Genomic DNA, 27,951 nt, shown 5'->3' on the forward strand with positions numbered 1-27,951 from the left:
CCGGCTGGAGGGACCGGAGGCGGTGTTTGGCGAGCGCGGCTCTCGACGAAGATGAAAGGCCCAGCAGCGGGCACCGGCCTAGGCGCTGTGCCAACCGCACGCGGCGGGAGGGAACGCGCGGGCCGAGGGCGCGGGCGGGTCTCGGGGCGGGCGCCGGGGCCCCCAGGCTTTCCCTGGCCGCGCTCCCGCCGACTCAGGCCCCGAGCGCGGGGACGCGCCGCGTTGCCGTAGAAACGCCGGGGCCGGCGCGGCGGCGCGCGGGGCGGGTTCTCAGGCTCCGGGAGGCGGCGGCTCGCGCCCCGGCGCACGCTCGGGCGCCTCCGAGCCCAGGTCGTTGGGCCCAGCCCGGGGTCCCCGGCCGTGCGCAAGGCAAGATGTTGAGGCGCAGCTTGGAAAACCGGTAACAGCCCCGGGGCTTCGGCTGGCCAGGGCCCCTCCACACGCGAGGGCTCGGGTGGGGGAAGCGGAGCCTCTCTCTCCGGGGCCTCCGTGCCAAATCTCGACCCTGGGCCGGGGTCTGGCCGGTCCCCGCTGCGATCTGGGGCCTACTTCCCAGGGCTGCGGCGAGCCCCGGAGGCCGGGGGTGGATCTTGGGACCACGCTCCCCGGGCCCGGTATTGCCCGGGCGGTGCAGACGCCAGGGAGGCAGCCGGGCGCCCAGGCCGCGCCGCGCCGAGCGTCAGCCCTAGCAGCCGCCACCCCGCGGCGGCGCGGCCAGGCCACAGCCTGGCCTCTCCGTGCGCCCGCACTGTCGGGGTGTTGAGGCCAGGCCCCTGACATGGGGACCTAGAGGAGAGGAACCCGCCTCGGGAGGTGGTGGGATCGTTGATGGTTTGCTCCTTCGAAGCCGCAAAACGCCCCGGGAATGTTTGCATATCAAATTAACGCGGAGATGAAGCCTTTTCATCTCTGATGAGAATGATTTGCGTTTTGTGTCATCTTTTTCTCTAGGGACGCTCAAACCAGACAACTGCAAGATGCTGTCACGAATGTGGAGAAGCATTTCGGAGAGCTGTGCCAAATCTTTGCTGCTTATGTGCGGAAAACTGCCAGACTGCGAGACAAAGCAGACCTACTGGTGAATGAAATCAACGTGTATGCCTCCACAGAGACCCCAAATTTAAAGCAGGGCCTGAAAAACTTTGCCGAGGAGTTTGCCAAACTTCAGGATTATCGACAAGCAGAGGTATGGAGTGAGGTCACAGCGTCATTGTTATGAATGAGCCCCGAAGTAGTGGATGAAGGAACCGTGAAGACTTCCACTTGTAATCCACCTAACTGCAGTGGCGACCACACACTTGATGATAAACGTACATTTCATGCAACATTGTGTGAGTCTGTTAAAGGGAAGCTTCCTGTGATTTGTGATTTTACCGTTTTCAAACTAAACTTTAGGGTGTTCTGAAGTCCTGAATTTCCCCACTTCATTTGGCCAAGGGGTGGCTCTTTACAGGGGGTAGTAAACATAGTACCCATGGGAAAGAAAAGGGGCATGACTTGTGTCTTGTGTGCACGTAAGTATATTTTAAAGTATGTCTGGAGATGGAAGATGTTGAGAGTGGTAATACGAGTGAATAAGTAATAATTGGACAAGAGATCTTTGCTGCTTCAGTGCTCTGCAAAGTGGACCGGTATTTCATTGATTAAAAAAAAAAAAAAAAAAACCAGCAGTGATTTGCTGATTTATATCGTAGATATAAACTAGTAGTGAGACTTTGTGGAGTGGCTTTGGTTTTTTTGCTTTTGCTTTGGAAAGGAGGGAAGAAGATGGTGTTGTAATTGTTTTCTTCATGAAAGTCCATTTTTACCTTTAAAACCTCATAAGCACTTTCACTTACATTTATCTTCGGTTTCAAGATACAGGTTTACTGTCAGAAAATTGCCAAGTTAGGAGCCACATTGCTTCTCTTGGACTCTTCTCATCAGTGCTTTTGGTACTTTTTAGAAGCCTAATCCAGTAATTTCAATTATCAAAAAAACTCACAAAAACAAAGATAACGATCTTTGAACCTACATTTGCGATCCAAACGGAAATTTGAGTAGTAATTAGATTTGGGGGTACTTTTTGGGAAAAGTTGAGTTCTTGTTATAGGATAGTCTTCTATAATAAACACCCAACTCTCAGTTAAACATAACTGGGGACTTAGTGTTCAAAAATTATTTATTTACACTCACTGATAACCCTGAATTCCCATGTTAAGACAGTAATTTCAGTGCCCCTTTCTAGAAAACCTCTATGCTATTTATCACATAGCAAAGTGAATTGATTTACATTTGTTCTCCTTTTTTATTTCCCCTGCTTCCCAAATGGTGGAGGTGCTAATGAACCATGAACAAAAGGTAGGCAACAAAAAGGAGAACAGAAACAAGACTTAAGATAATCCTTGCACTGCATAATCAGTGTATGGATTATTCAAAATGGTATAGACTAAACTATTCAGAGTATTCATGGTTTTGATTTTAGGATTCCTAATATTTACTCAATGAGAACTTGGTTTGTTTCATTTTCCTAAAATCTTTTAAAGTGAAGCATTCATATACATTTTGTTTATAGAAAAACCAATATGAAATGTTAAGTACTGACTATATAAACATACATCATCAAAAAAAAAGCCTTCTTCCTGGGGCGCCTGGGTGGCTCAGTCAGTTTCAAGAGTTCTGACTCTTGATTTCGGCTCAGGTCATGATTTCACAGTTCGTGAGATCGAGCCCTGCATTGGACTCTGCGCTGACAGCACAGAGCATGCTTGGGATTGATTCTGTCTCCCTCTTTCTGTCCCTCCCCTCCTTATGTGCTCTCTCTCTCTCTCTCTCTCTCTCTCTCTCAAAATAAACATTTTTTAAAAAGGCTTCTTCCTCCTCCAAAAATAATGTTCATTTTGAACAATAATGTCATCTTGTATTACTTGTCCTGATAAAGAAAATGTTATTGTCCAAGAGTTATTTTTCTTACACTATACATATATATTTGCCTTTAAAGTTTTGGATTTTTTTTTAATTTTATTTAAAAAAAGAGAGAGAAAGTGTGTGTGCATGTACAAGCACTGGGGGGGGGGGGGTGCAGAGAGAGAGAAGGAAAGATAGAATCCCAAGCAGGCTCCTCCCTGTCAGCGCAGAGCCTGACTTGGGGCTCAGTCTCATGAACCATCTCATGAACCATGAGATCATGACCTGAGCAGGGATCAAGAGTTGGATGTTTAACCAACTAAGCCACCCAGGCACCCCTATATATGTCTTTATAAAACCTTTTTCAGTGCCTTCCACTAGCACTATTAATTAAAGTAATTACTCAAAATGAGATAAAAACTGTAATGTTTAAGAAAAACAGTTCAATTTTTTTTTTTTTAATTTTAGGGAGATTGCAAGCAAGGGAGGCAGCAGAGGGGGAGAGAGAGAGAGAGAGAGAGAGAGAGAGCGAATCCTAAGTAGGCTTCAGATGCTCAGCAATGAGCCTAACATGAGGCTAGATCCCACGATCCTGGGATCATGACCTGAGATGAAATCAAGAGTCAGCCGCTCCAAAAAAAAAAAGTCAGCTGCTCAACTGACTGAGCCACCCAGGCGCCCCAAGAAAAACAGTTTAATTCTAAATAAAAAATCAACCATGCAGTTTGACAGTTCAGCAACACTGAGACCATTTATCTTGTTCTTCAAGCTTTAGTAGTTTACAAAAGGCTTCCCAGAAAAGAATTGCAGCTAATGCAGTGGTCTGTAAGCTTTTTCTGCTTTTGAGGATTTGTGTCATTTAAAATTTTTCCAATATGCTGTAGCTTTCAGCTTCAATTTTCTTATCTGGAAAGTTGGACTATTACTTTGGAGATAATATATTTTCTTATCTGGAAAGTTGGACTATTACTTTTGGAGATAATATATGTAGAATATCCAACACTGTGCTAAACACACTGATAATGGTAGCAGTACTAAAATTTGAGAGGTCTTGAGACTTACCCAAAAGCAACTGTGAGGTAGAAAAGTAATAGAGAGATGATTGTGTGGCGGAGATAAGCTTCTTAGAAACCTGAGACACCTTCTTGCCGTATTGTATACGAGGTACTTTTCTGCTTTTATTGTTCCTCTGCAACTTAATAGTTTTTATTGTATTTGAGTTTCGATTCTGAGTTTTATCAATTTCTGGTGATGCTTTTTTATAAAGATAAACTGTGACATCTTAAAACATTACTCTGTATAGTAATTATGTTTAGGTTAAATAGCACAGGTTTTATTTCCGAATTTAAATTTTGATATGTCTGTGTTTCTTTTCAGTTATATTTTATAATAATTTTCAATAGGTTGAAAGACTTGAAGCCAAAGTAGTTGAACCTTTGAAAGCTTATGGAACCATTGTAAAAATGAAACGAGTAAGTAAATTCATTTTTTCCTACTATTTATTAGGTATTGTGGCAATGAGGATGAGATTTCCAACAATTGTCCTCTTAATAAAAAGTATAATGTAATAGTTACACAGTTCTTTTCACACATTTTATGAAGCATCATTTCTTAGAACTTTGAGAATAGTGAGATATTTTTAGTGAGTTTACTAAGTAAACTATAGCAACATAAAACATTATTATAGAAAGTTTAAAATATTTAATATTTATAGTCATGAAGAATATATGGACAGAACTTATTTTACTAAATGAATATAAGTTTATATTAAGTTTATATTTTTTTATTTTAAAGTAGGCAATAACAGGTAGACTAAAAGTGACTAAGACAAAGCTCTATTTTTTTATTGAGACATATTAGTTTCAGTGATTTAGTATCTGTGTACATTGTGAAATGATCACAAAAGTCTAGTTAACATCCATCATCATACATAGTTAGAAATCTTTTTTTCTTGCAATGAGGCTTTTTAAGATGTACTCTTAAGCAACTTTAAAATACGCTATACAGGGTTAATAACTATAGTCTCCATACCGCATGTTACATCCCAAGTTCTGTTTTTTAAATCAACTTTGAGGTATAATTTACAGGCAGTAAAATTCTGTTTTAAGTGTTCATTGAGTTTTGACAAATGTGTATACACATGTAACTACTACCACAGTCAAAATTCTCTCTATATATAACATTATATATAATGGTTATAGGTTCGTATTAAAATTGTCTTGCCTGTATCATTATTTTTAGAGGATATTAAAGAAATGCACACATACATAGGCACACTCACACACACTGATTCTGCAGTAGTAATAATTCCTGTGGTAATGATACCTGGACCAAACAAGGAATGTTTTCCCATTCTTAAAACAGAGTGTGTATATATTACTTCTTAAATCAGAGATTTGTATTAATCATAAATGCCTCTTTTCAGGATGACCTCAAAGCAACATTAACAGCAAGGAATCGAGAAGCTAAACAGTTAACTCAGTTAGAAAGAACACGACAGCGAAACCCATCTGATCGACATGTTATTGTATCCTTTGACTTTTGATCTTTAAAAAAATGTTTTGTAAGGTATGCCGTACAAAAGTAAATATATATGGAAATTATGCATTTCTACTCTTAAATGTGCAGAAAATTTGAATATAAAGGTTGTAAAGAAACCTATGCATTTACAAGTTCTCATTATAGAAATCAACTGCCCTGCTTTTGAAAAGGAAGGAAAAGTCATTTTTCCCCAGTATAATCCCCTTCACCTTTAAAAACAACAACAGTGTGAAACCACAATTATGACTACCAGCCAAAGACCCTCAGGAGGTTCTAGAATACAATTGAGGTCCTTAGCTGGACACAAAAGGATCTAGATAGGACTATCAACTGTGACAAGGATCTTCTGTTAAGAATGACTGTTACTTGGGGCGCCTGGGTGGCGCAGTCGGTTAAGTGTCCGACCTCAGCCAGGTCACGATCTCGCGGTCCGTGAGTTCGAGCCCCGCGTCGGGCTCTGGGCTGATGGCCCGGAGCCTGGAGCCTGTTTCCGTTTCTGTGTCTCCCTCTCTCTCTGCCCCTCCCCCATTCATGCTCTGTCTCTCTCTGTCCCAAAAATAAATAAACGTTGAAAAAAAAAAAAAAAAGAAATTTTAAAAAAAGAATGACTGTTACTTAAGGTAGAATGTACCTTGTTCATGACTAAATAAAAGGATAGAAAATAGTGCCTGGCTAATTGCCAACCATTGGAATAGGTGCAATTGTATAGAGAGTACTAATTTATCCCCCTCCCTCTTTTTCCCATTCCTTGTGTCTCCTTCCTGCTTCCTGAAGGTTTTTACTGCCCTAGCTCAGCCAATTAGGAGTGCCCCTAATGGGGGCATCTGAGGTTCCATAACACCTCCATCCCTGAGGGGAAGCCCTGGAGCAATAATTTGGGGCTACACCAGTTGCGCAGTCCTCCTTCCTCTGGACCAAAGGTACATAAGCCCAACCTTGTAATAAACAAAAATGGGCAGCCATAGGGCTGGGACAGAAACATTTAGTTGAGGATTAAGATTTACCAACTAGATTATAGAATCTGGATTTTAAGCAAGTCAGAAAAACCAGAGAATGGTGGAAAATTTATGACTGCCAACTAGGGACTAAGGCAGAGAGACCAGGTTATCCAGATTTTAAGAAGCGAGAGATCAAAATTTTGTTGTTTTGTTTTGTTTGGAGGAGAATACATAAAGGCAGAAAAATGTCACATCTGGAATCCCGAGTGGTTGGTAGGATTGAATCATGGGTATCAGTGTGGAGATTCAACACAGAAATGAACATTTCTAAGACAAAGATGTTTCTGACTTAGATGGTCTGTTGTAAACACTGCTGTGGAGGAGGCAGTCTTATACTGTAGATGAAACTGGTCGCTAGGTTCACATTGGGGGAAATAAATGCAACAATGGAATAGATTACTGCTATAGGTGAATTGATATGCTCACTGGAAAAGTGAGTGGATTTTGACAACCTAAGACTAGAAAATAAAGGACAATCTATATACAAATGTATTCAATATAAATATAAAAATATTCAATCATAGCATAATAGAATATTTACTAGGATGGACCCTTAAAATTCATCTGATAATTCAAAAGCAAGCATGTTAAAGTTCAATATGTAAAAAACATGGAGTGGCTCTGATATAAGAGGATGGGATAAAGAAGAATCTCAGGGCTCTGTCTGCTTGCTCATCCTGCAAGGCCCTGGGTGGCTTTGGAAAAAGTTTCCTATGACACAGTTTGAAAAACACCAGTCTGGCTCACCATTTTATAAGCCATTTTGCACTAATGGCTAGTTTGATTAAATATACTGATACCTCTAACTCACAGAGTTGTGTCATAGTATTTTATTTTTTTATTTTATTTTTGTAATGTTTATCTTTGAGAGAACATGAGCAGGGAGAGGAACAGAGAGAAAGGGGACAGAAGACCTGAAGCCTGCTCTGTGCTGACAGCAGTGAGGCCGACGGGGGGCTTGAACTCACAGGCTGTGAAATCATGACCTGAAGTCGGATGCTCAACTGACTGAGACACCCAGGCGCCCTCATAGTGTTTTAATAAAAAGCATTTCCTACTCAAATTGATACATTATAGGATTTTGAAGAATTTTCCGAAAAAACAAAACAAAACAAAGAAATAGAAACCTATGTCTTTTTTGTTAAAAATAGCTGTGTTAACTTTGTGTGAGTTGCTGTGCCTGAGTGAAAAGACCTGAGACTTTCAGAAATGAATATTAGTTGGTGGAGGGTGGGGGAAGATTAAAACACAGGTGTCCCAGCTGTAGCCTCTGCTTCCCCACTCTTTTCCTGGTTTAGCCAATTCCACCTACCTGTCCAAATCAAAAAAATTTTTTTTAATTTGAAACTATCAGTAACTGGAGAGGGCAAAGACATAATCAGAAGGAAGTAGTCACAAGAATTGCGTGAGTCGCATGTAATACTATTAAGAAATTAGTTTTCTTGAATATTCTCATCAGAAGGTTACCATGCATCAAATAACTGTTCGAAATTTTTTCATACTAATCTACAAAGGAACTCTATTTTACGTTTGAATTTCCTGTGATACAGTTATATTTTTAAAAATTGCAAGCCCAGGGCACCTGGGTGGCTCGGTTGGTTAAGCCTCGGGCTCTTGATTTCAGCTGAGGGTCATGATCTTGCAGTTTGTGAGATTGAGCCCTGCATTGGGCTCACTGCTGTGAGCACAGAGCCTGCTTGGGATTCTCTCTCTGCCTCTCCTGCACATGTGTCTGCACTCTCTTTCAAAATAAATAAGTAAACTGAAAAAAAAAAGTTAGAAGTTTGTATGCTTTTAAAAAACTTTACTCCCTTATGGCAAATGTACACATACATATAATGACTATATTTTTAAATTCTTAGCATCTTAAAATCATGTACTTGAATTATTCTAAATTCTTCTTTTTTTAAGTTTGTTTACTTATTTTTGAGAGAGAGAGAGAGAGAGAGAGACACACTGCAAGTGGGGGAGGGGCAGAGAGAGAGGAGAGAGAGAGAGAATCCCAAGCAGACTCTGCACTGTCAACGCAGAGCCTGGTGCAGGGCTCGAAGCCACAAACCTGTGAGGCCATGACCTGAGCTGAAATCAAGAGTCAGACACTTAACCGACTGAGCCACCCAGGTGCCCCATGAGTTATTCTAAATGTAAGAGTACATAATCAATATAAAATTATAATTAATGTATAATCTGATTGCAAGTTTATATAACTCAATGAGCATATGATTCTAATTTACTAAAAAAAAATTGTTCTCTTTGAAATGTATTTTTTCCTTTATGAAAAATTTCAGTCACAGGTGGGTAATAAAGTGGTGTGTCGAGATGGATCCCTATAGTAAACTCTTTTACTTACTTCAATTTATACATTTTCTTGAAAAAGCAAGGGCTAAATGTCAAAATAGTACGTGTCACTAAACTTTGATGACAAATGCACATTTTTCCATGGATTATTAAATGATGATATTTGATACTTTTGAGTAAATATACTACTAGTACAGGAAACAAAACTGTATTAGAATTTAATCAAAAATTAAGCTATGTTTTTTAAAACCTCTACTGCTTAGTAATAAAATCTTTTAAATATTTTTGGGCAACTACAGTTCTAAAGTAAGAAATGCTTTTTTAAGTGAAATACATGAGTAGATTAGAAATGTCCTGCACTTTACAGTACTGTAGCCACTAGCAATATATGGCTGTTGAGCTCTTGAAATGCAATTAAACCAAATGAGGAAGTAGTTTTTTAAGCATTAAATCTTACAGTAGCCACATGTGGCTACTGGCCACCATATTGATTATACACTACAGATCTAGATTGTATGAGTACTTGTCATTACAGTATATGAAGTAAAGCGTTAAAGTTGCCATCTAATTTATTACTTACTGGTATATATTTTTTGTAATAAGCATTAACTAAATGGTAACAGTGTAATATGATTAGCTTATAAGAAGAATGTATAAATACACCCCATGCTGAAATAAAGATCTGTAGTGTACATTCTTCTATATCTGATTAGGATATTACAGGATTAGAAACATTTAATGCATTTGGAGAATTAGAAAATTTAAAATACTTAAGTCACAAGTCCATCCTTTTTTGGAAAATAAAGGGCTAAAGGGGAAAGAATGAGAAAAGAACAGAATGATAAATGGCACAGATGGTAAAACAGATGAAAAGAGTAGAAAATATAGAAAATTGTTTTACAGTAAACAGCCCAAGGGTGATGTAGGGAAAAAAATGATTTTGTAGGAAGAAAGGGGAAGAAAGGGGAGTTACGTTTTCTTTTGTTTGAGGTCAGGAATCATGTCATTTAATAGATTTAAAGTTCTTTATTCTGCACATGCTTATTATATAGATCATTTTATTTTATGTGGTAAAATATATTCTTGAACAGTTTACAGTATTACGCCAAAAAGCCAATAGGGCAATTGTAACATTTAGACTCAGTTGAATGGATTCTAACTTGAACTGTTTTATATCTTTGGTTGGGGAATACTTTTTGTAGGCAGAGACTGAATTGCAGAGAGCTACAATGGATGCTACCCGAACAACTCGTCATCTGGAGGAAACCATTGACAATTTCGAAAAGCAGAAAATAAAGGATATAAAGGTAATAAAGTAACTGTTAAAGTCTGCAACATGTTTTCTAATGTTATTTTTTGTTTATTTAACTGTATGAAAAATTTTAATGCTGATTTAGCCCACAGTCTATATGGAAAAGGTACTATAAATAAAAATATATCAGATGATATTTTCCTATTTCCTCAGATATTCAACTTATTCCATTTCTATTTAATCAAAGGAAACTAACATTTCTTACGTTTTTGTGCATCCAGTGCTGTTACAGGCACTTTATATGAATTCTCTTTATAGCAACTTCATAAGAATGAGGTGGTGTTATCCATACATTATATAAAATTTAAGCAAAGATAGAAAGTAATTTACCCAAAGTATCATAGCCAAAAATCTGAAACTATAAACCAATTATGTATTTTAAAAATCTGTGCTTTCCATTATAATACACTCATTAAATGCTCTCTAGTAACTAGATATTATCACATAAAAAAATAGCAAGAGTAGCCAACCACATAAATTTGCATCCACCATGATTCAGTGTCGTAAGAATTGCCTTATCTTATTGCAACATACCAGTAGATATGACATCTTTCAGACCATAGACTTCAGAAGTCTTCAGTGACTTTTTCATATGCATTTGGAAAGATTTGGAGGATTGCTTATGACCATATTATGTCCTTTAAAACAAGTAATCTAGGATGTGTTTTGTCTTGCTGCAAATTTTCTGAGAAAAAGGCTTTAAAGAAAAATACTTTTGTCATTTTACAACTACTAACAAAGAAAACATCTTGCTTTCAAAAGTTACGTTCTTATCAGTAAAATTATCTGCCATTTAATTATATCATTCCTCTTTACAGTCCACGAAACAACATTCATTTGTACCTTTTTCTCCCCGTTACAGTTTTAAAGGATTTCAGAACTTTGATTTTTTCTGATAACCATGCTCAAAAGTCTCTGGTTTGGTCCTGAAGACCAAAACCCTTTTTTAAAGCCTCTCAATTCACTTTGCACTCTGCTTTGTAATGGTAGATTACTGCTCATGAAGACCATCTCATTTAATAGAGGAGACAAACTCCATTTACTGAGGTGGGAGAGTGTGGGCAGGATATAACATTTTACAGTCACTGACATCATCTCATAAATTGAGGGAGAAAGGAAAGAAGATTATTAAAATAATAGCTTTAACCTGAACAATGAGAATGAAGACTGGTGAGGTATGCTTGATTCCATTGCCACTTAAGGGCTTCTTCAGTGATGGCAGTCTGATTCCTCTCTCCCGCTGATCCTCATGCCTGCAAAATTTCCTTGTACACATGGCAATCTGTGTCTCTGATCTTTGGGCTCACTTCAGGGGCAGACTACCTCTACATGTGTTTTTAATTCCCTGAGTAACCACCAGTTACAGAACAGGCAGAGACAGTGAATGCAGAATTCCCAACTGCAATTCCAAGTACCTGGGATTTTCTGAAGCATTATGACATAGAAAGAGACTGCACAGTGGAGGGTGCACAGAGAAGGGCTTCCAAGCTTTCTCTTTACCTACTGTATCATGCCCTTGGAAGGCTCTTGGTGGTCACAAAAGTGCTAGACAGGAAGAAACCTACTTTTTAGAAAATTGAGATATAATTCATACACCACACAATTTACCCACTTAAAATGTACAACTCAGTAGTTTTTAATGTGTTGTGATATATGTAATCATCACCACTCAATTTTAGAACATTATTATCACTTCAAAGTAAGACCTAGTACTTCACTGCTCCTCCCACCCCACCCCACCCCACCCCAGCCCTAAGCAACCATCACTTACTTATCTCACGACTCTATGGATTTGGCTACTCTGGACAGTTCATGTGACTGGAATCATGACATGGTTTATATAACTGGCTTCTTTCACTTAGCGTAATGTTTTCATTATTAACTATACTTATATACATATATGTATATTAGCTATATACATGCTCTCATGTCATAACATGTATCCTAGGAGTATAATCCATTCCTTTTTATGGCCAAATATTCTATTATATGAGTATTGCCACATTTTGTTTATCGGTTCATCCGTTAACGGACACTTGGGTGGTTTCTACCTTTTGGCTATTGTGATTAACGATACATTCATATACAAGTTTTTGTATGGACATAAATTGTCATTTTTATTAGGTATACATCTAATTGAATTGCTGCATCATATGGTATAATCTTATCTGTAATCATCTGAGAAACTTCCAGACTGTTTTCCAAAGGGGCTTCAAGATTAGGTTCAAATTTTTTTGCATCCTCACCGATACTTGCTGTTCATCAGACTTTTTCATCACAACCATCCGAGTGGGTGTGAAATGGTAGGTCATTGTGGTTTTGAGTTGCATTTCCCTGCTAATGCTTATTGGCCATTGGTATGTCTTCCTTGAAGAAATGTGTATTCAGACCCTTTGCCCATATTTTCATTGGGTTGTCTTTTTATTATTGAGTGGTAAAAGTTCTTTATCTATTCTGGATACAAGTCCCTTTTCAGATCTATGGTTTGCAATTATTTTCTCTCATCCTTAGGGTTCTTTTCACTATCTTCATGGTGTTCCTTGAAGCAGAAAAGTTTTTATGCTTGAAGTCAATATATTTGTTTCTTTTGTTGCTTGTGTTTTTAGTGTCATATCTAACAATCCATTGCCGAATCTGAGATCATGAAGACTTATCCCTGTTTTCTTCTAACAGTTGTATAGTTTTCATAGTTCTTTTAAGTCTTTGATCCATTTGAATTAATTTTGATATATGGTGTGAGCTGAAGGTTAAACTTCCATCTTTTTGCATGTGACTGTCCAGTTGCCCAAGCACCATTTGTTGAAGAAGCTATTCTTTTCCATTGACTAGCCTTCGAACCCTTGGTAAAAATCAGTTGACATGGTTTTGTTTCTGAACTTTGCCTTTCATTGATCTATAGGTCTGTCCTATGCCAGTACCACACTACATTGATTAGCATTGCTTTATAATGAATTTTAAAATCAGGGTGTATAAGTTCTTCTACTTTCTTCTTTTGAAGATTGTTTTGGCTATTCTAGATCTGTTGTAATTCTGTATGAATTTTAGAATCAGCTTCTCAGTTTCTATAAAGAAGTCAGGTGGGATTCTGGTAGGAATTGCATCAACTCTGTAAATCAATTTGGGGAGTATTGCCATGTTACAATTAATTTTTTCAGGCCATAAACATAGGGATATTTTTCCATTTATTTAAGTATTCCTTAGTTTATTTTAACCATTTTATAGTGTTCAGAGGATACATTTTTGTGTTTCTTTTCTCAAACTTTCTCCTAAGTATTTTATAATCCTTCATGCTATTGTAAATGGAATTGTTTACCTAATTTCATTTTTGGATTATTCATTGCAAATGCACACAAATATAATCAGTTTTTGCAGACTGATCCTGTATTCTGCAGCCTTACAGAATTCATTTATTAGTGCTGACAGTTTAGTAGATTCCTTAAGATTTTCTACATACAAGATACATATCATCTGTGACAACCTACACTTTAAATACAGACCCCCCCACGATCTACCAAACTTCCAGAAATGAGTTCCAGAAGTCAAAATTAAACTCTGTTAGGGTTCTGAATCTCCATTTTATACATCTTTCCTCATCACTATCAAATTGTTTCTTTTCTAAGTCAGGCCTCATTTGAGATCTTTTATGATAAAGAGGGATGCACAAATCCCAGAAGTTTCAAACACAAGTCAAAAAGAGTGACACTACTGCCCCCCTATGTTGATTTTAGCATGTCTTTCATTTCTGTTTATGATAGAAATTCTTGGAAAAGTAAAAATCGTTGCTGCCACTCATAATTTTGGGAGAAACAAACCTAGAACATTCTTATTCTTACCTTTTATCAGGCTACTGGTTCAGATGGGGGCAGAACTTCTGGCTCCTCTAACCTCTCTGGGGGCAGAAATGAGTGAGCACTGCTGATTACTGTACAACAATGTGGGAGGTAGGTTTAACTGACAAGTCCATCTGAATTTTGGTAGCAGCAAAAGTAGCACAATTAATTAATCAGCAAGGTAGCACAATTTTTAGATAAAGACTTCACAGGAACCTTGCAAAAAATTGGCTTGAGAAAAGTTGGTATGGAACTTAAGAGTACAGAATGTGGATGAAAAATCACAATCCCATTTGTTTCCCATATAATAGGAAAAATCATCAGTTACATGGTGAATGTCAAGGGAATTTCAGGCCTACAAAAAGGATCTTAAACAGGGGGTCACTCCTGGAACAGAGAGGAACAGGAATTCAGTATGTGGCAAAGTAGCTGACATGAACAAGAAACATCTTCTAAATTTAATTTTAATAGCTTTATTTTTCTTATAACTAAATATAAAATAACCATAAATTTTCTGCATGAAACTATTAAGAAAGTATAATAATCCTACTACTGAGAAATAATAAATTAGCATTTTGGTTTATGTCATTACAACTTTTTTCTATGTACATATACACAAGAGATAGGATAATAAATATTTCTTAGGTGTTAACTATGTCACATATTCTATGCATTTTATGTGGATACACTCACTTACTCCTCACAACATCTTTATGAGGGAGGTAATATCATTACCCCTATACAGTTATATTTAAGTGGACCACACTATATGTAGCATCTCCTTTTAAAATTTAATATATCACAGACATTTGCTAAGAAACAGATGTGTATCATCCTTTTGGTATCCTCACAGTTTTTGCTATGGATATATATTACTTTATCTAACCAGTCCTTATTGGTGATATCAACATTATTTTTGCAGGTATAGATCTCATTGCATCATTAAACATTCGGCTTTTTGCTGATCCAGTTGTTCTTTTGGGATAAATTACCAGAGTGGTATTTCTGATTCAAAGAGCATACACCCTTTAAATTTTGATACCTTCTGTCCACAAAGCTTTAAACTCCTGCCCGCAAAGTTTTAACTGGTTTACATTTCTATAAAACCTGCATGAGCAACCCAGTATACCAATGATGAGTAGTAGTCTTTTTAATAATTAGTCTGATAGGTGAAAAAAATCGATGTAATCTTAATTTGCACTTACTACTATTAAGACAATATTTTTTCATATATTTAATAATACATTTATTTCTTCTTTAGTAAATTACCCACACTTGTCCTTAGCCTGTATTTTTATTGAGTGTTGGCAGTTTGCTTATTAATTTGTAAAAAAATCCTTATATTGAGAGAATTAACCTTTTATATTGAAGAGAAATGTCGCAAATGTATTTTCCCAGTTTGTTGTTTATGGTGTGTTTGTGCCATAAAGTTTTATGTTTGTTGCCAGATCTGTTGGTCTCTTTTTTGGTTTCATACTTGGTGTCATGTTTGAAAGGTTGTTTTCATCCTCAAGATTGTAAATACTTGCTTATATTTTCTTGTAGTATTTGTAAGTTTTAAAAATATTTTAAATATTTAAACATTTTATCTGGCAGTTGTGTTTTGCATATGGTATGAGGTACATATCTAGCTTTATTCTTTTCAAGTAGATAAAAGTTCTCCTGGCATCACTTATTGAATAGCCTCTACTCTGGAGTTATTATTTCCCCTTTATTTGCCAAAATGTTATTAGTCAGACCTTTCATGACTTTTTTGTTAAAAGTGTTGCGTGCTAATTAAACCAGGTAGAGGCTTTAATATTAACATAAGGAGCATTTTCTAACTTAGCAAGTTTACTTCTTGAGTGATAAAAATAGCTAACTTGTGTTGAGCACTTACTCTAAGTCAGTCACCATACTATACCTTTTCTTGGATTCTCTCATTTAATCCTTCACCCCCAAACTTATGAGTTTGATGCTGTTCTTATCCCCCATTGTACAGATGAGAAAAATTAAGGAAAAGTACAGATAAACTGCTTATATTATATAACTGTTATGTTCGGTCATGATTGGAACCCACATTTATCTTAATCCAGAGCCCATAATCTTAACTCCTATATACTATCCTGCTTTACAGAATACTTGTCAATAGAGAATTTCAGATTAGCTCCCCCATCTTCTACCAGTAAAAATTAAGTACATGCCCAAATTGCCCTCTAGTCATACAAAATAAAATTGAAAAGGGGAAAAAAAAATAACTCATTAATGCGTCTGTCCCTGATGATACTCACCCACTGCAGATAAGATTACATGAGAATACTGAAAGTTAGGCTACATTTATTTGGGGAAAATTATTTCTAAGTATGATTGGGTCCTAAAAAGTTCCACCACCCTTCTGGTGATTCACTGAAGCTATTTAATTTCAAAAACATGCTTTTTATGTTCTTCTTATACTAGGTGTCACCTAACTTTTCTGTTCCTTGCTATTTTTCTCCTTCCTTCTGCCTATCTTCAGATGTTTTGTGAAATTCTAACTAGAAAAAAAAAGTATAATTAATTGGCAGTATTCCCTCCTCGCTATACGCAGGGATGTAACTCTCTATGATAATCTTTAGGCTTCATAACTCTTAGGTCAAAAATTCCAAGTCTGGGATACTAGATTACCAGTACTTCTGATTTCCCATTATGGTTTTTGACAGAAAAATTAACAGTATAAAAACTCAGTAGGGCCAGTCTCGTCTTATTTAGGTGTTACAATATAGGTTTTGTCAAGAAATAAAAATTCAAACCATAAAGGATTAAACCAAAGTATCACAAAACCTGAGAGTGATTCCCTCCCCCCACCTTCCACATAGTAAATAATAGCCATTTATAGATTAAAGAGAATTTGTGAAGTACTTATCATTAATTGAAACTAAATTGAGACTGGAAAGTGGTAACAGACTCAAAGTTGATCAGTGTTTTTTAAAATGAGAATGCAGTAGATTCTCTTATCAGAGGACATGAATAAACAAAAATAATGTAGCTTTCTTCAGTGACAGACGTATCTACATATTTTTCAGGGCTCACTTATGAGCTAAGGGTAATGTAAATCCTATAAAATGCTAGTATTAAAAAATTGTTAGTTCAGAGATGACACATTCAGAGATTCTGACCATCAGAAATTTAATAACTATATTCAAATACTTGAAAAATGTTTTAAATTATTTTGAAATGTTTGCATATTCCACAAAGTTACCACAGTGGAATAGATTTGAATTAAGCCTAATCTACTGATTTAGGTGTAATAAGGTTGTAAGTATTTGGATTTCACTAGTTATTAAATAGTGTGACAGTCTATTATAAAGATTTAGAATGTCCACTTGTAGAAATATTTAAAAATAGGAGTAATACTTAACTCACTTGACTGATTAAGCTTAATTCCCTTATTTGAGGCTACTTTATTTCTCAAGTACTTTTATAGCATAAAGCAAATACCTTATCTTCTCTCTCCACATAATAGATCCACGTAAGTAAACAGATGATTTATAAATACCCAAAAAAGAAAAACTAAAAGAGAGTGCACTGTGTAACATTGTAAAATGTTGATTCTCTACTGTACTTAGCTGAAACATTAAACCTAAATAAATGAAAACAAATTTCTCTAACAGCCTTGAATAAAAAGAAAGTCAAGCTATGTCTATATTTTTTACATAGTTCTTTATTTAGTAAATGTAGAAAATCTCTAAATTTAAGATTCAGAAGGAAAGTTGTAAACCTCTGCTTGATTATTCCCATTGCCTAAAATGAGCTGCAGACCAAGAACCAAGTAGGAATCTTAAGTGTTTTGGCATATCATTGACTTCTGGTTCTGCTGTTTTCCCTCTTGGAGTTTTCACACTCCTAAGGGCACTTGACTCCTTTCTAGCTAGACTGCTATCTTAGGAAGACGGACAACTAAGTGAATAAGTGCCAGTCTTAATCAAAAGCGACTTCATTCTTGGGTATCTAGAGATTCTTGGTCATAATACTGCTTATTAGTTGCCATTCCAGTATACCAGAACCCTCTGTGACCTATATGAAGTGACAGTAAGGGTCACTGTTAGTCATACTTGTGTCTTGTCCCAGAGCCCAGTCTTTTTAGGCCAGAAGGGATACTTTCAACTACTGATCTGTTTCCATCGAGTAGTGATCAGAAGCCTATCAGTACTCCCTTAAATATTCTTAAGGAAGAAAGAATGGACATGAAGGAGAAAAAAAAAAAAATCACAGGACACTAAGGGATACCTATAACACTGTCTTCCAAAGTGCAGGGCCACTCCTATTTGATGACTAACACAGGAGAGCAGCAACAAAGAGAAATGGGTACTCTTGTCTGTTGTAGCCCATCTCTTTTCTCTTGCCCCTTAAGGACAATGCTTTGGTACTTTCTACCTTATTCTTATTCTGTCCACTCCTCTCTATATTAATGCTCTGATTTTTTTATTTTGATAAGAGACAAAATAATTAACAAAAGGATAAGATCCTATTTTATTGAAAACTTTTCTGGTTTGTATCCTTTCCTTACCTACCGATTATCTCACCCCTGCTTAAATCAACATGCACATCTCCATTCATTCTCTTAGCTCATTATCTTCCTTGTTGTAAGCTGTCATCATGCTCCATAGAGTTTACATGCATAGTTTATTTGTGAAGGAAATGATGGATTCCAGCAAGAAGAGCACAGTACAATAAGCAAGAGCTATAACCTTTGAAGAATCAGACCCAAGTTACAACATTCTAGCTATGAGCAACAGGAGGCAAGTCACGTATTCATAAACTGGAAAAGCTCCACACAAATGCATGGTGCTATTATCAGTAGTAGCAATATAATTACCAAGTAAGTCCTTTGTGGCTAGAGAATACAAGTAACACATAGAAATATGATGGGATAGAATTCCTGTCTAAAAAGACATACTATTGTTTCAACATCAGTTGGAGTTACTAAAATATCAGGTTTAGAACTGACCTGCTTTATCTAATATTTAGAGACATATGGTAACAGAGTACATATGGTATACATTTTAGTCAGATCTTTTTTTTTATCACAAATATTACAAGGTATACAAAGAACTGAATTATTAAAAAATAGGAGGAAATTAAATGGTGGGATAAGAAATATTTTATATAATTTCAACGTTGTGCTACAGTCTTTTCAACTATTTTTATTCCCATTATCTTTTATACTTGATGTGCCCTGTGGAAAAAGAGATACCTCTGTATTTCATAAAATGCAAAAACAATAATAAGGAATAAATTTACTAAATTCACAAATTCATATGATTGTTTAAATTCAAATCTTTGTGGTTTTTTTTTTTTTAGACTATATTTTCAGAATTTATCACTATTGAAATGTTATTTCATGGCAAAGCTTTAGAGGTCTATACTGCTGCCTACCAAAACATACAAAAGATTGATGAAGAAGAAGATTTGGAGGTAGGACTATATCTATCTAAGTTAAGTTCTTCTCTTAAGATGGAAATATTTAAAAGAAAGCATTAATCTGTATGGGTAAAAATATCTTAAGTTTGAATACTACAATGGCTCGTGTTACTGTGTGCAGTCCCAAATAGCTCAACTTTTATGTTTTTCTCATTATGTATTTTTAACTTAACAAATTCACCATGGTAAAGTTCCAAGAATTAATTTATTAACAGCTAGTTAATAAGGCCATTACGTGAAATACTGTATCATTTTGACTGGTGATGTAAGTCACTTAAGTGTGCTAACCATCACATTGATTAGTGCTAACATTTGATTGCTTATGCTGTGCAGAATACCCAAAGCTTCACATGCATTTTCTCATTCACTGCTCAGAATCCTATGAAGTAGGTGCTGTGGTTATTCGCATCTTATAACTACAGAAACAGGTTTAGAGGCTTTAAGTAACTTAACTTGACCACAGCCACTTAGCTAGTAAACAGCAGAATCAGGATTCTCACCAGTTTTGTGTGATTTAATCAGTATGCTATGAAATAAGTGTAGGTTTATAATAAGGCTTGCTTTGTACTGATAGTTAGGTGCAAATGCAAGTAGCCAACTAATGTTAGAGCATCTAAATATCACAGCCTGGCTTCAACAAGCACATCTGAAGAATAACTGTCCAACCCTCTTACCTTTTAAAGGGAGGAATAAAGGCACAAAAGTATTTTTGCTGAAATAGATAAAATATTACACACAGACTTTGTCCATATTATCTCTATAGTAGAAGTGAAAAAGACCAGATAATCTCAAGATATAACCAGAATTCTCTATTAATGAGTGATAGAATTTGGGAGTATCTGCCAGTTGACAATTTTGAAGATTCCCCCAGTTGTTTATTTATTAACTAACTATCCATAAAGAGTTCACCTGGGCCTTCTTTTCCCACTACTCCACTGGTTCCAGGAAATCTAATTCATAAAATCAGATAACAGTTTGACTAAAATGAAGAAGGATACATGTTTTAATATGTGTACATATGTTTTCCAATGTCAAAATCTCATCTTAGTTTTATATCAGTTATGCACACATGATATTTCTATTTATTGTCTATCAATAGATGGCTTCCTAAGTTTCCCTTCCTTCCAAGTACTATAGCTAAGGCTTCTTAATTTTCACTCCTTTCATGTCCTATCTTTTAAAAAACAGATCAAGCTTTTATCTGTCATTTGTAAAATAATAAAATAGCAAATGTTTATATATAGCGATTACTTTGGACAGCTACTGATCTATGCATTTTAATTATATTTTAATCCTCCCATCAACTTTGACAAAAGTATTTATTGTCCTCCTTTCTATGGAAGAGGAAACTGAGGCAGAAGTAGATTAAGAAACTTCCCAAAGGGTCCCATAACAATGCTGGAAGCCAAACCCAAAAGTCCTGACTACAGACACTGTTTTTATCCTCTCTATACTGTGATTAGTGTGGTTCTTGATGAGTGTGATAGGCACCATTCCCTACAAGAAAAACACTGCACTGAGTGGTAGGTTCAAAACTGATCCCTTACTTTTCCTAGAAGACTGGAGTCCTGTTTAGAAGTATCTTCATTCTCCTTTTTCTAATGCCTCTGACATGCCATTTGTTAACTCTTACTAAAGTTCCTTCAGTCTCTTTGAACCCCAAGATTTTCTTTCTCATTCCAGAGGTCCTAGCTAGTTTATTCTGTCACACCACTTCCCTTACCAGTATTCTTAATCAGTTAGCTAAATAGCTCATGGGAGGAGAGATTCATAAAACACCCAGGATCTCAGAGCTGTGTGGTAGATACGTTTTTGAGTATCAACGTTCCTACTTTCTAATGGGGTAATATTGAGCAAGTTTTTCATTCTTCAGCTTCCTTATCTCTCAAATGGAGATCTAGTATTTACCTCATAAAATGTTCATTCAACAACTGTTTATTGAGCACCTGTTATATGCCAGGCATCACTCTGAAGATTTAGTATTATAAGTTAGAAAAGGTCTGAGTTGTCAAAGCAAAGATTTAACAATCTACCATAGAGTTCAGACATTTAAAAAATATACAGGCATACCTCAGAGATATTATAGCATTCCAGACCTGTGCAACAAAAGGAACATCACAATAAAGCAAGTCAAATGAATTTTTAGGTTTGCCAGTGCACATAAAAGTTATGTTTATGCTATACTGTAGTCTACTTTTTTAAGTCTTTTATTTTAATTCCAGCACAGTTAACATACAGTGTTATATACTATAGTCCATTAAGTGTGCAACAGCATTAGATCCAAAAAGCAAAAAGGTGTACATAAAGAGAATATATTATTGCTAAAAAAAATGCTAACCATCACCCGAGCTTCCAGTGAGTCATAATCACTGATCACGGGTCACCTTAAGACAGGTAATAATAATGAAAAAGTTTAAAATATTGTTAATAATTACCAAAATGTGACAGAGACACGAAGTGAGCAAATGCTGTTGGAAAAATGGCACTGACAGACTTGCTTGAAGCAGCATTGCCACAAAACCCTTAAGTTGTAAAAGAGTCTCTGTGAAGCACAATGAAGTGTAATAAAATGAAGTATGCCTGTACTGTGTAACTGTTTAAGTTTTATAATGTGACCAGTCCTGTAAAGAAAAAATATAGTGTGCTGTGAGGATTCTAAATAGTCTGGCGAATCAAAGAATGATTTCTTAATTAGAAGTCTGAGGGACACGTAGGATGCCTGGCAACACCTGTAGGGCAAAGGACACAGATACACAGAGGTCCTGAGGCGTAACGAACTATAGGCAGAAGCCGTTAGTGTTCTGCCACACAGCAATTGTGGAGAGAAGGAAGCAGACTAGGGAGAGTTGTGGGACCAGGGAAAGTAAAATTCTATGAAACTGGTACCAAGAAGAAAAAGAATCTTTTACATACACGATTTCTTCGGAACAAGTAGAGAAAATATGTAGACAGGGACAGAGAAACAACTTGCTATTCTTCTTAAATACTTCATGCTTTACAAGGACTGCTGAGACTTATTCTGGCAACAGCTAATTTTTTTTTGTGGTTAGGCATCTAGTTATATCACAAACCATCTTACCTTATTTGTTCTTCACATAAAAAAGCATTGTCAGGCTCATTTTCCCCTTCAAAAGATCACCTCTGTGCAGTCACTTCAGAGCATCTTGAGACTCACTCCTAGAAGAGATCTTGGACCATATTGGGAAATGCATTATTGCCAATAAACATTCCTGTAAACCTGTTGTTTTGCATTAAGAGATTAATTTTAACACGTAGCTGGTTTAGACTTTTATCCCATGAGTGTATACTGTCTTCCGTTTCCCACTTTTAACTTCATCTTTTCTAGAACAGTTAAAAAAGGAATGTTGTTCTAACAAAAATACATCCCTTCCAAATACCATTTGATTAATGGTTCTTATACCAGGATACGTGTTCCTTATATCCGTTTCTTATATCATACCAGGATATGTTTTCCTTAACTGGCATGAAAACATAATTGGATCCTCAGTAACATGTTAAATAACCTAATTAGCATGACTGAATTGTCCTAAAACATGTCTCACCTCTTGAGTTTAAGTTTCACCTCTTCGCTCCTTTTGTGTCTTGTACTTCTCTAAGGTTTAAAGAAATGCATAGAGAAATCCCTTAGTTTTGAGTTTCTTTTCCCCAAAACACGTCGTTAACATTCCTTTATGTTACAATCTTAAGCTGGGAGGAGTTGCAAAGGTAAAACGGGGCTCCTTGCACTAGTGTTGGAGATAGATGCATAATTACGGAACAATGAAATGATAGCTGTATTGAGGTATAAACAGTAAGCGCTACTGACTAGAGAATAGGAGAAAGCAGAAGATGGCATTTGACTTGGCTCTTGATGAGTGTGCTGGAATTCTAGGCTGAGGAATCAGCATTGCAAAGGCAGAGTATAACATATTCTGCATATAGGTAAATAGGCTAGAGGTGAAGAGTGATGAGTAGGTTTGAGTAATGTTAAGCCTTGGGTGTCAGTATTTGGACTCCAGGTAGGGAGGAGCCACAAAGTGTTTTAATAATCATACTTTGGTCTTCAGTAAGATAATTCTAAGTAAACTACAAAGAAAGATGTGCAGAGTCAATAAATTAAAATAGAAGTGCCTCAGATGAGAAATTTAGGGAGAATGCCTAGGATTATAGTTTGGTCTACTCAATGTATCGTAACATCTATCATTGTAAAGGTGAATATAGAACTACGCTAACACAGTAGCCCCTAGGCATATGTGGCTAAAGTTAAAAATTCAGTTCCTCATTCACATGAACCACATTTCAAGGGGTAGTAGCCACATGTAGCCTGTTTAGACAGCAAGCATTTCAATCATCTCAGAGTTCTACTAGATGGTTGGTCTAGAACATAAGTAGTTAGGCATGTTAAATATGGCTATCAGAAGAGAGCCTATAGAAAATTGGTTGAAAGGTAGCCATTAAACACTATATAGATAAGATCTTCAGAGAAAAGGGTAAAAAAAAAAAAAAAGTGGCCTAAGGGAAATCCTTTAAAAATATTTAAGGTATAAGCAGTAAAAAAAGAGATGTGAAGAAATAGGGCAGCTAGCACATGAAAAGAGTTTAGAGATGGCATACCTGGAAAAGAAGTTTCATAACAAGGCCAGGGAAGATCAAAGATGACTTTGGTGGTTTGGGGCAAAAGCAATTTCAGTGGAAAGTGAAAGCCCACTTGTAGTTTTTTTGACAAATGGAGATGAAGGAGAATATTTGAGAAGTTAAGGAGTAAAGTTATATCTTGAATTAAAAAAAAAAATTGATCTTGAGCTTATTTGCTGAGGGGAAGGAACCTGTGGAGAAAGAAGGCTTTTCTTTTTTGAAGTCTTAGATATAGGAATATGCACCTTGGAAAGACTCAGATGACATTAAATAAAAGGGGTGGGGTAAAGAGTTGAGGAAAAAGGGAGTGAAGTTGAAGAAATCCACATCTGACAACATTACCTACCAGTTTATATTAGAGAAATGGGGGAAGACAAAAAATATAGATAGGCTTAAGAGAGTGGTATTTGGAACTGTTGCCTTAAGGATAAAAAAACTGACAAAAGGTGTTTCAGAGTCTAGTGAGATTATAATCCATAAATCACAGTGGCTCCAACTTACTCTGAAATGATGTACTGTCAGAGTACTGCGATGAAGTTAAATTGATAAGAGTTGAGACAGGGAGAAGACAAAGAATCAAAGGTATGACTTGCAGCCTCTCTCCTTGGGAGCATCCACTTTGAGGGAAGGAACTCCTCAGCAAAAGCTCTCAAGTGATGGTTTCAGAACCCATCAGCATCTTAACCTGGTTCAAATAAACTTTATAGCTTTCATCTTTAAAACTTTATTTTTTGTAGTGTTTGTTTTTTTTTTTTTAATTTACAATAATAGAAATTTGTTCCTGGGAGGTGGAGGTGAGCAAGTGGATGTGGTTGCTTTAAAAAAAAAAAAATCTTAACTAAGAAGAACTTAACATGGCTTCCTAGATTCCCATCGTTTGGTATTTATTTTATAATGTTGCTTTATCATTGCAACAGGTTTTCCGAAATTCTCTGTATCCACCAGATTATTCATCCCGTTTAGATATCGTAAGAGCAAATTCAAAGTCCCCTCTTCAAAGATCACTGTCAGCTAAGTGTGTATCTGGAACAGGTCAGGTAAGCTAAAAACCGTAATTTAAAGGAATATGAGCAGCTGCTTTTGGTATTGTTCAATACATTTTTAGTTTCCCTTATGTCCTGACTTCATATAACTTACCCTCTTACAGAAGATGATTGGAAGATTGCATTAAGTGCAGCTCTGTTCTTATTTTGTATACTGTAGTACATAATACTCTCTACAGAACACTTGAGAGCAGAGGTGGAAAGGACAGGAGAATGCTAACCTAGATTTGTTTTCAGATGTAATATGAAGAGCATAGATTCTGAAGTCAAACTGCTTATGGTTTAAATACCACTATCATGACTCAGTGAAAATTATACCTAAAAAAAGTCTTTTTGCTGAACATGATCTTAGATCTGGAAGCACGTATCTTTGGGTAAAAAGTCCATTTTCTCATTTCTTCTGTATCCAGAAAGCCTGAGTTACTAGATGTCTACAACTGGGAGGGGTGTACAGCCTTTTTCTTTTAAGAGGCCATACAGAAAATGGGCCCAAGGTGTATGTCCCAAATAAGGGCAGCCATAAACAATACATTAACAATTCTTTATGGCAGTGTTATAATAAAACTTTATTTACAAAAACAGGAGGCAAAATGGAGTATAGCTTGCCAACTTCTGATCCAGAGATCAATACTTTTTTTCATAGCTAGCCTTCAGAATTTAAAATTGAGCAAAATAGGGGCACTTGGGTGGCTCAGTCAGTTAAGCATCCAGCTTCAGCTCAGGTCATGATCTCAGTTTGTGAGTTCAAGTCCCACATCGGGCTCGCTGCTGTCAGCACAGAGCCTACCTCAGACCCTCTGTCCCCCTCTCTGTCCTTCCCCACCCCCTTTGATCTCTCTCAAAAAAATTAATAAATAAGATTAAGCAACATATTTTCAAAATACAACTTGTAGGTAAATGTGACCCAATGACTTCTATTTTCATTTGGTTCTCTTCTAAGCATTTATTTACTGCTTTATATGTATACGTCTCTCTCCCCCAAACAACTCACATTTTTATTATTTATCAGCATAAAGTGCCTTGCATGTAAATTCCATATTATCTAGTATTATAGTACAAAGTTTGTTTCTATTGAGAGCTAATAATGTTACCAAAATTGGCTAACATCTGTGTCGTACTTTAGAATTACATTATCCTAGGGTTTCTTGACCTCCACACCATTGACTTTGAGTCAGATAATTTGGCAAGGGAACAGGGAGTACTGTCCTGTGCATTCTAAAGATGTTCAGCATCACTAGCCTCTACCCACAAGATGCCAGTAACACACACAAACACAAACCCCCAGATGTAACAACATTGTCTCCAGACATTGCCAAATGGGCCTCAGAAAGGTCTGAAGCAAGATGACTTCCCAAGTGGCAATGGTCAGGACTTAAAAGCAAGTAGTGAATTCAGACTCACTCCATTTAAATCACAGTATTAAATTTTAATATTTCAGCTGCCTAGTTGAAATAGTCTTGGCATATTATTTGCTGTCCCTTTGATGATTCTCATATTCAAATGCCCATTTTTGTGACCTAAGAATTACTTAACAAAATATTTTCGATATCCATAGTATACTGAGTATGTACTTTTCTCTGAAGTATTTAGTTATTCAAATACTAGTACCGAACTGGAATTGGTTAATTTCATATTTTTGTTCAAAAACAATCTGATATATGAATGAAAAAGCTCTGTAACTGTTTTCAACCTTAAAATATAAGAATTCATAGGGAATTTTCATTACTAAAAAATTATCTTCCTGAAACATATGTTCTATGTGACCTTCTCTATAAGGGCATATTAAAAAGATACCAAGTATGTAAAAATATTTTAAGTTAATACTTTTAAAAATGTGTTAACTTTTAACAGGTGTCTACCTGTCGACTAAGAAAGGATCAACAAGCAGATGATGATGAAGAGGATGAAGACTTAGATGTTACAGAAGAAGAAAATTAATTTTCTTAAGAAAACTTCATATTTCAGTTTTCATCTTGAATGACTTGGCATCCAGAATTACTACACTGTAAAACTTTATACTGGCTTCATACTCGTTAAACCTCAAAATGAAATCCTCCTGAAAATGAAAATTAAAGGAAATTTATGCTGACCAAAAATGAAGGTTTTAAAAAATATTACACACCAGTCATTTCAACATCCTACCTAGCAGTATGTGATTTTTGTATAGGTTCCATTAAAAAAAAAAAAATTATGTATTTCAAATGCATTCCATATTAATGCACTATACCTAGTTGAGGTTGCAATAGAAATAGATGACAAAACACAAGAGATCTAACAATTCCACTTGCTTTCTTTGCTTTCATTGCCAAAAAAAGGGTCTTTACTCATTCTGATTAAATACAAATTCTATTCCATAAAGCCTTAATCAAAAGGACAAAGGTTTTTTTCCTTTACTTTTTTTTCACTTTTACTACAACCTGAAGTTTCATTATTTGATACATAATTTACTTTTCAATAAGTGTCATTACTTTTTATTAAATGTAATGGGACACTAGGATATCAGTGTCTTAAAACTACATAAAGCAGAAATTTTAGATTCAAAAAAAGCCACATTCAGCCTGATTCTGGTTTTAAAATGAAAATGCTGTCATACTGAAGCATTATACATGGTACTATAGCTTTTAGAAAGCTGTAATTTGGTGGAGTGTTGCCTAAGAAACATCATGGAAAACGATAATCATTTAAAAGTCTATAAAAATTTTACCAAACCACCATCTAATTAATGAAAGAGTATACAGTTACTTTTATTCCTGAAAATAATCAATTTAATCAAAGCCTTTCAGTATGTCCAATACTTTTGTTTCTTTGGATGGGGATTGTACTTTTGTTATTTCATGGATACCAGTCAGGCATATAAAAATTTTGAAATTTATAAAATCATTTGGGATAACCACAAAAGGCAACTATTCACAACAAAAATAAAGACTTTCTAGAAAGCTTTTTTGACTTTGTTATTCATGGTTCTGTTA

General features: G+C 36.2%; 2 protein-coding genes across 16 annotated transcripts in view; one reads left to right on the forward strand and one right to left on the reverse strand.

The window, feature by feature from the left end:
* The first annotated feature begins 131 nt into the window (after positions 1 to 131).
* CIBAR1 (CBY1 interacting BAR domain containing 1) lies at positions 132 to 27,921 on the forward strand. Of its 2 annotated transcripts, XM_045049912.1 has the most exons (10): positions 132 to 400; positions 952 to 1,186; positions 2,317 to 2,340; positions 4,290 to 4,358; positions 5,312 to 5,413; positions 8,714 to 8,719; positions 9,926 to 10,030; positions 19,185 to 19,298; positions 24,857 to 24,976; positions 26,834 to 27,921. In XM_045049912.1, the coding sequence occupies exons 1-10, from the start codon at positions 375 to 377 to the stop codon at positions 26,918 to 26,920; spliced, it is 888 nt and encodes a 295-aa protein (XP_044905847.1). In that variant the 5' UTR covers positions 132 to 374; the 3' UTR covers positions 26,921 to 27,921. The 2 variants fall into 2 exon arrangements, with proteins under 2 accessions (XP_044905847.1, XP_044905848.1); XM_045049913.1 differs by lacking the exon at positions 2,317 to 2,340 and having other exon boundaries at positions 204 to 400.
* Positions 9,735 to 27,951, reverse strand: part of RBM12B (RNA binding motif protein 12B) — a 42,354-nt gene continuing 24,137 nt past the window's right edge. For 8 of the 14 annotated variants that reach the window (XR_006592567.1, XR_006592565.1, XR_006592566.1 and 5 more), the window contains 2 exons: positions 13,869 to 22,492; positions 9,735 to 13,141 (listed from right to left, as the gene is read on the reverse strand). The gene's annotated coding sequence lies outside the window, so the exon portion shown is untranslated. The remainder of the gene's footprint in view (positions 13,142 to 13,868; positions 22,493 to 27,951) is intronic. The other 6 variants (XR_006592570.1, XR_006592569.1, XR_006592561.1 and 3 more) reach the window with 3 other exon arrangements.

Source organism: Felis catus, chromosome F2 (assembly GCF_018350175.1).
Source record: "Felis catus isolate Fca126 chromosome F2, F.catus_Fca126_mat1.0, whole genome shotgun sequence".
Classification (NCBI taxonomy): Eukaryota; Metazoa; Chordata; class Mammalia; order Carnivora; family Felidae; genus Felis; species Felis catus.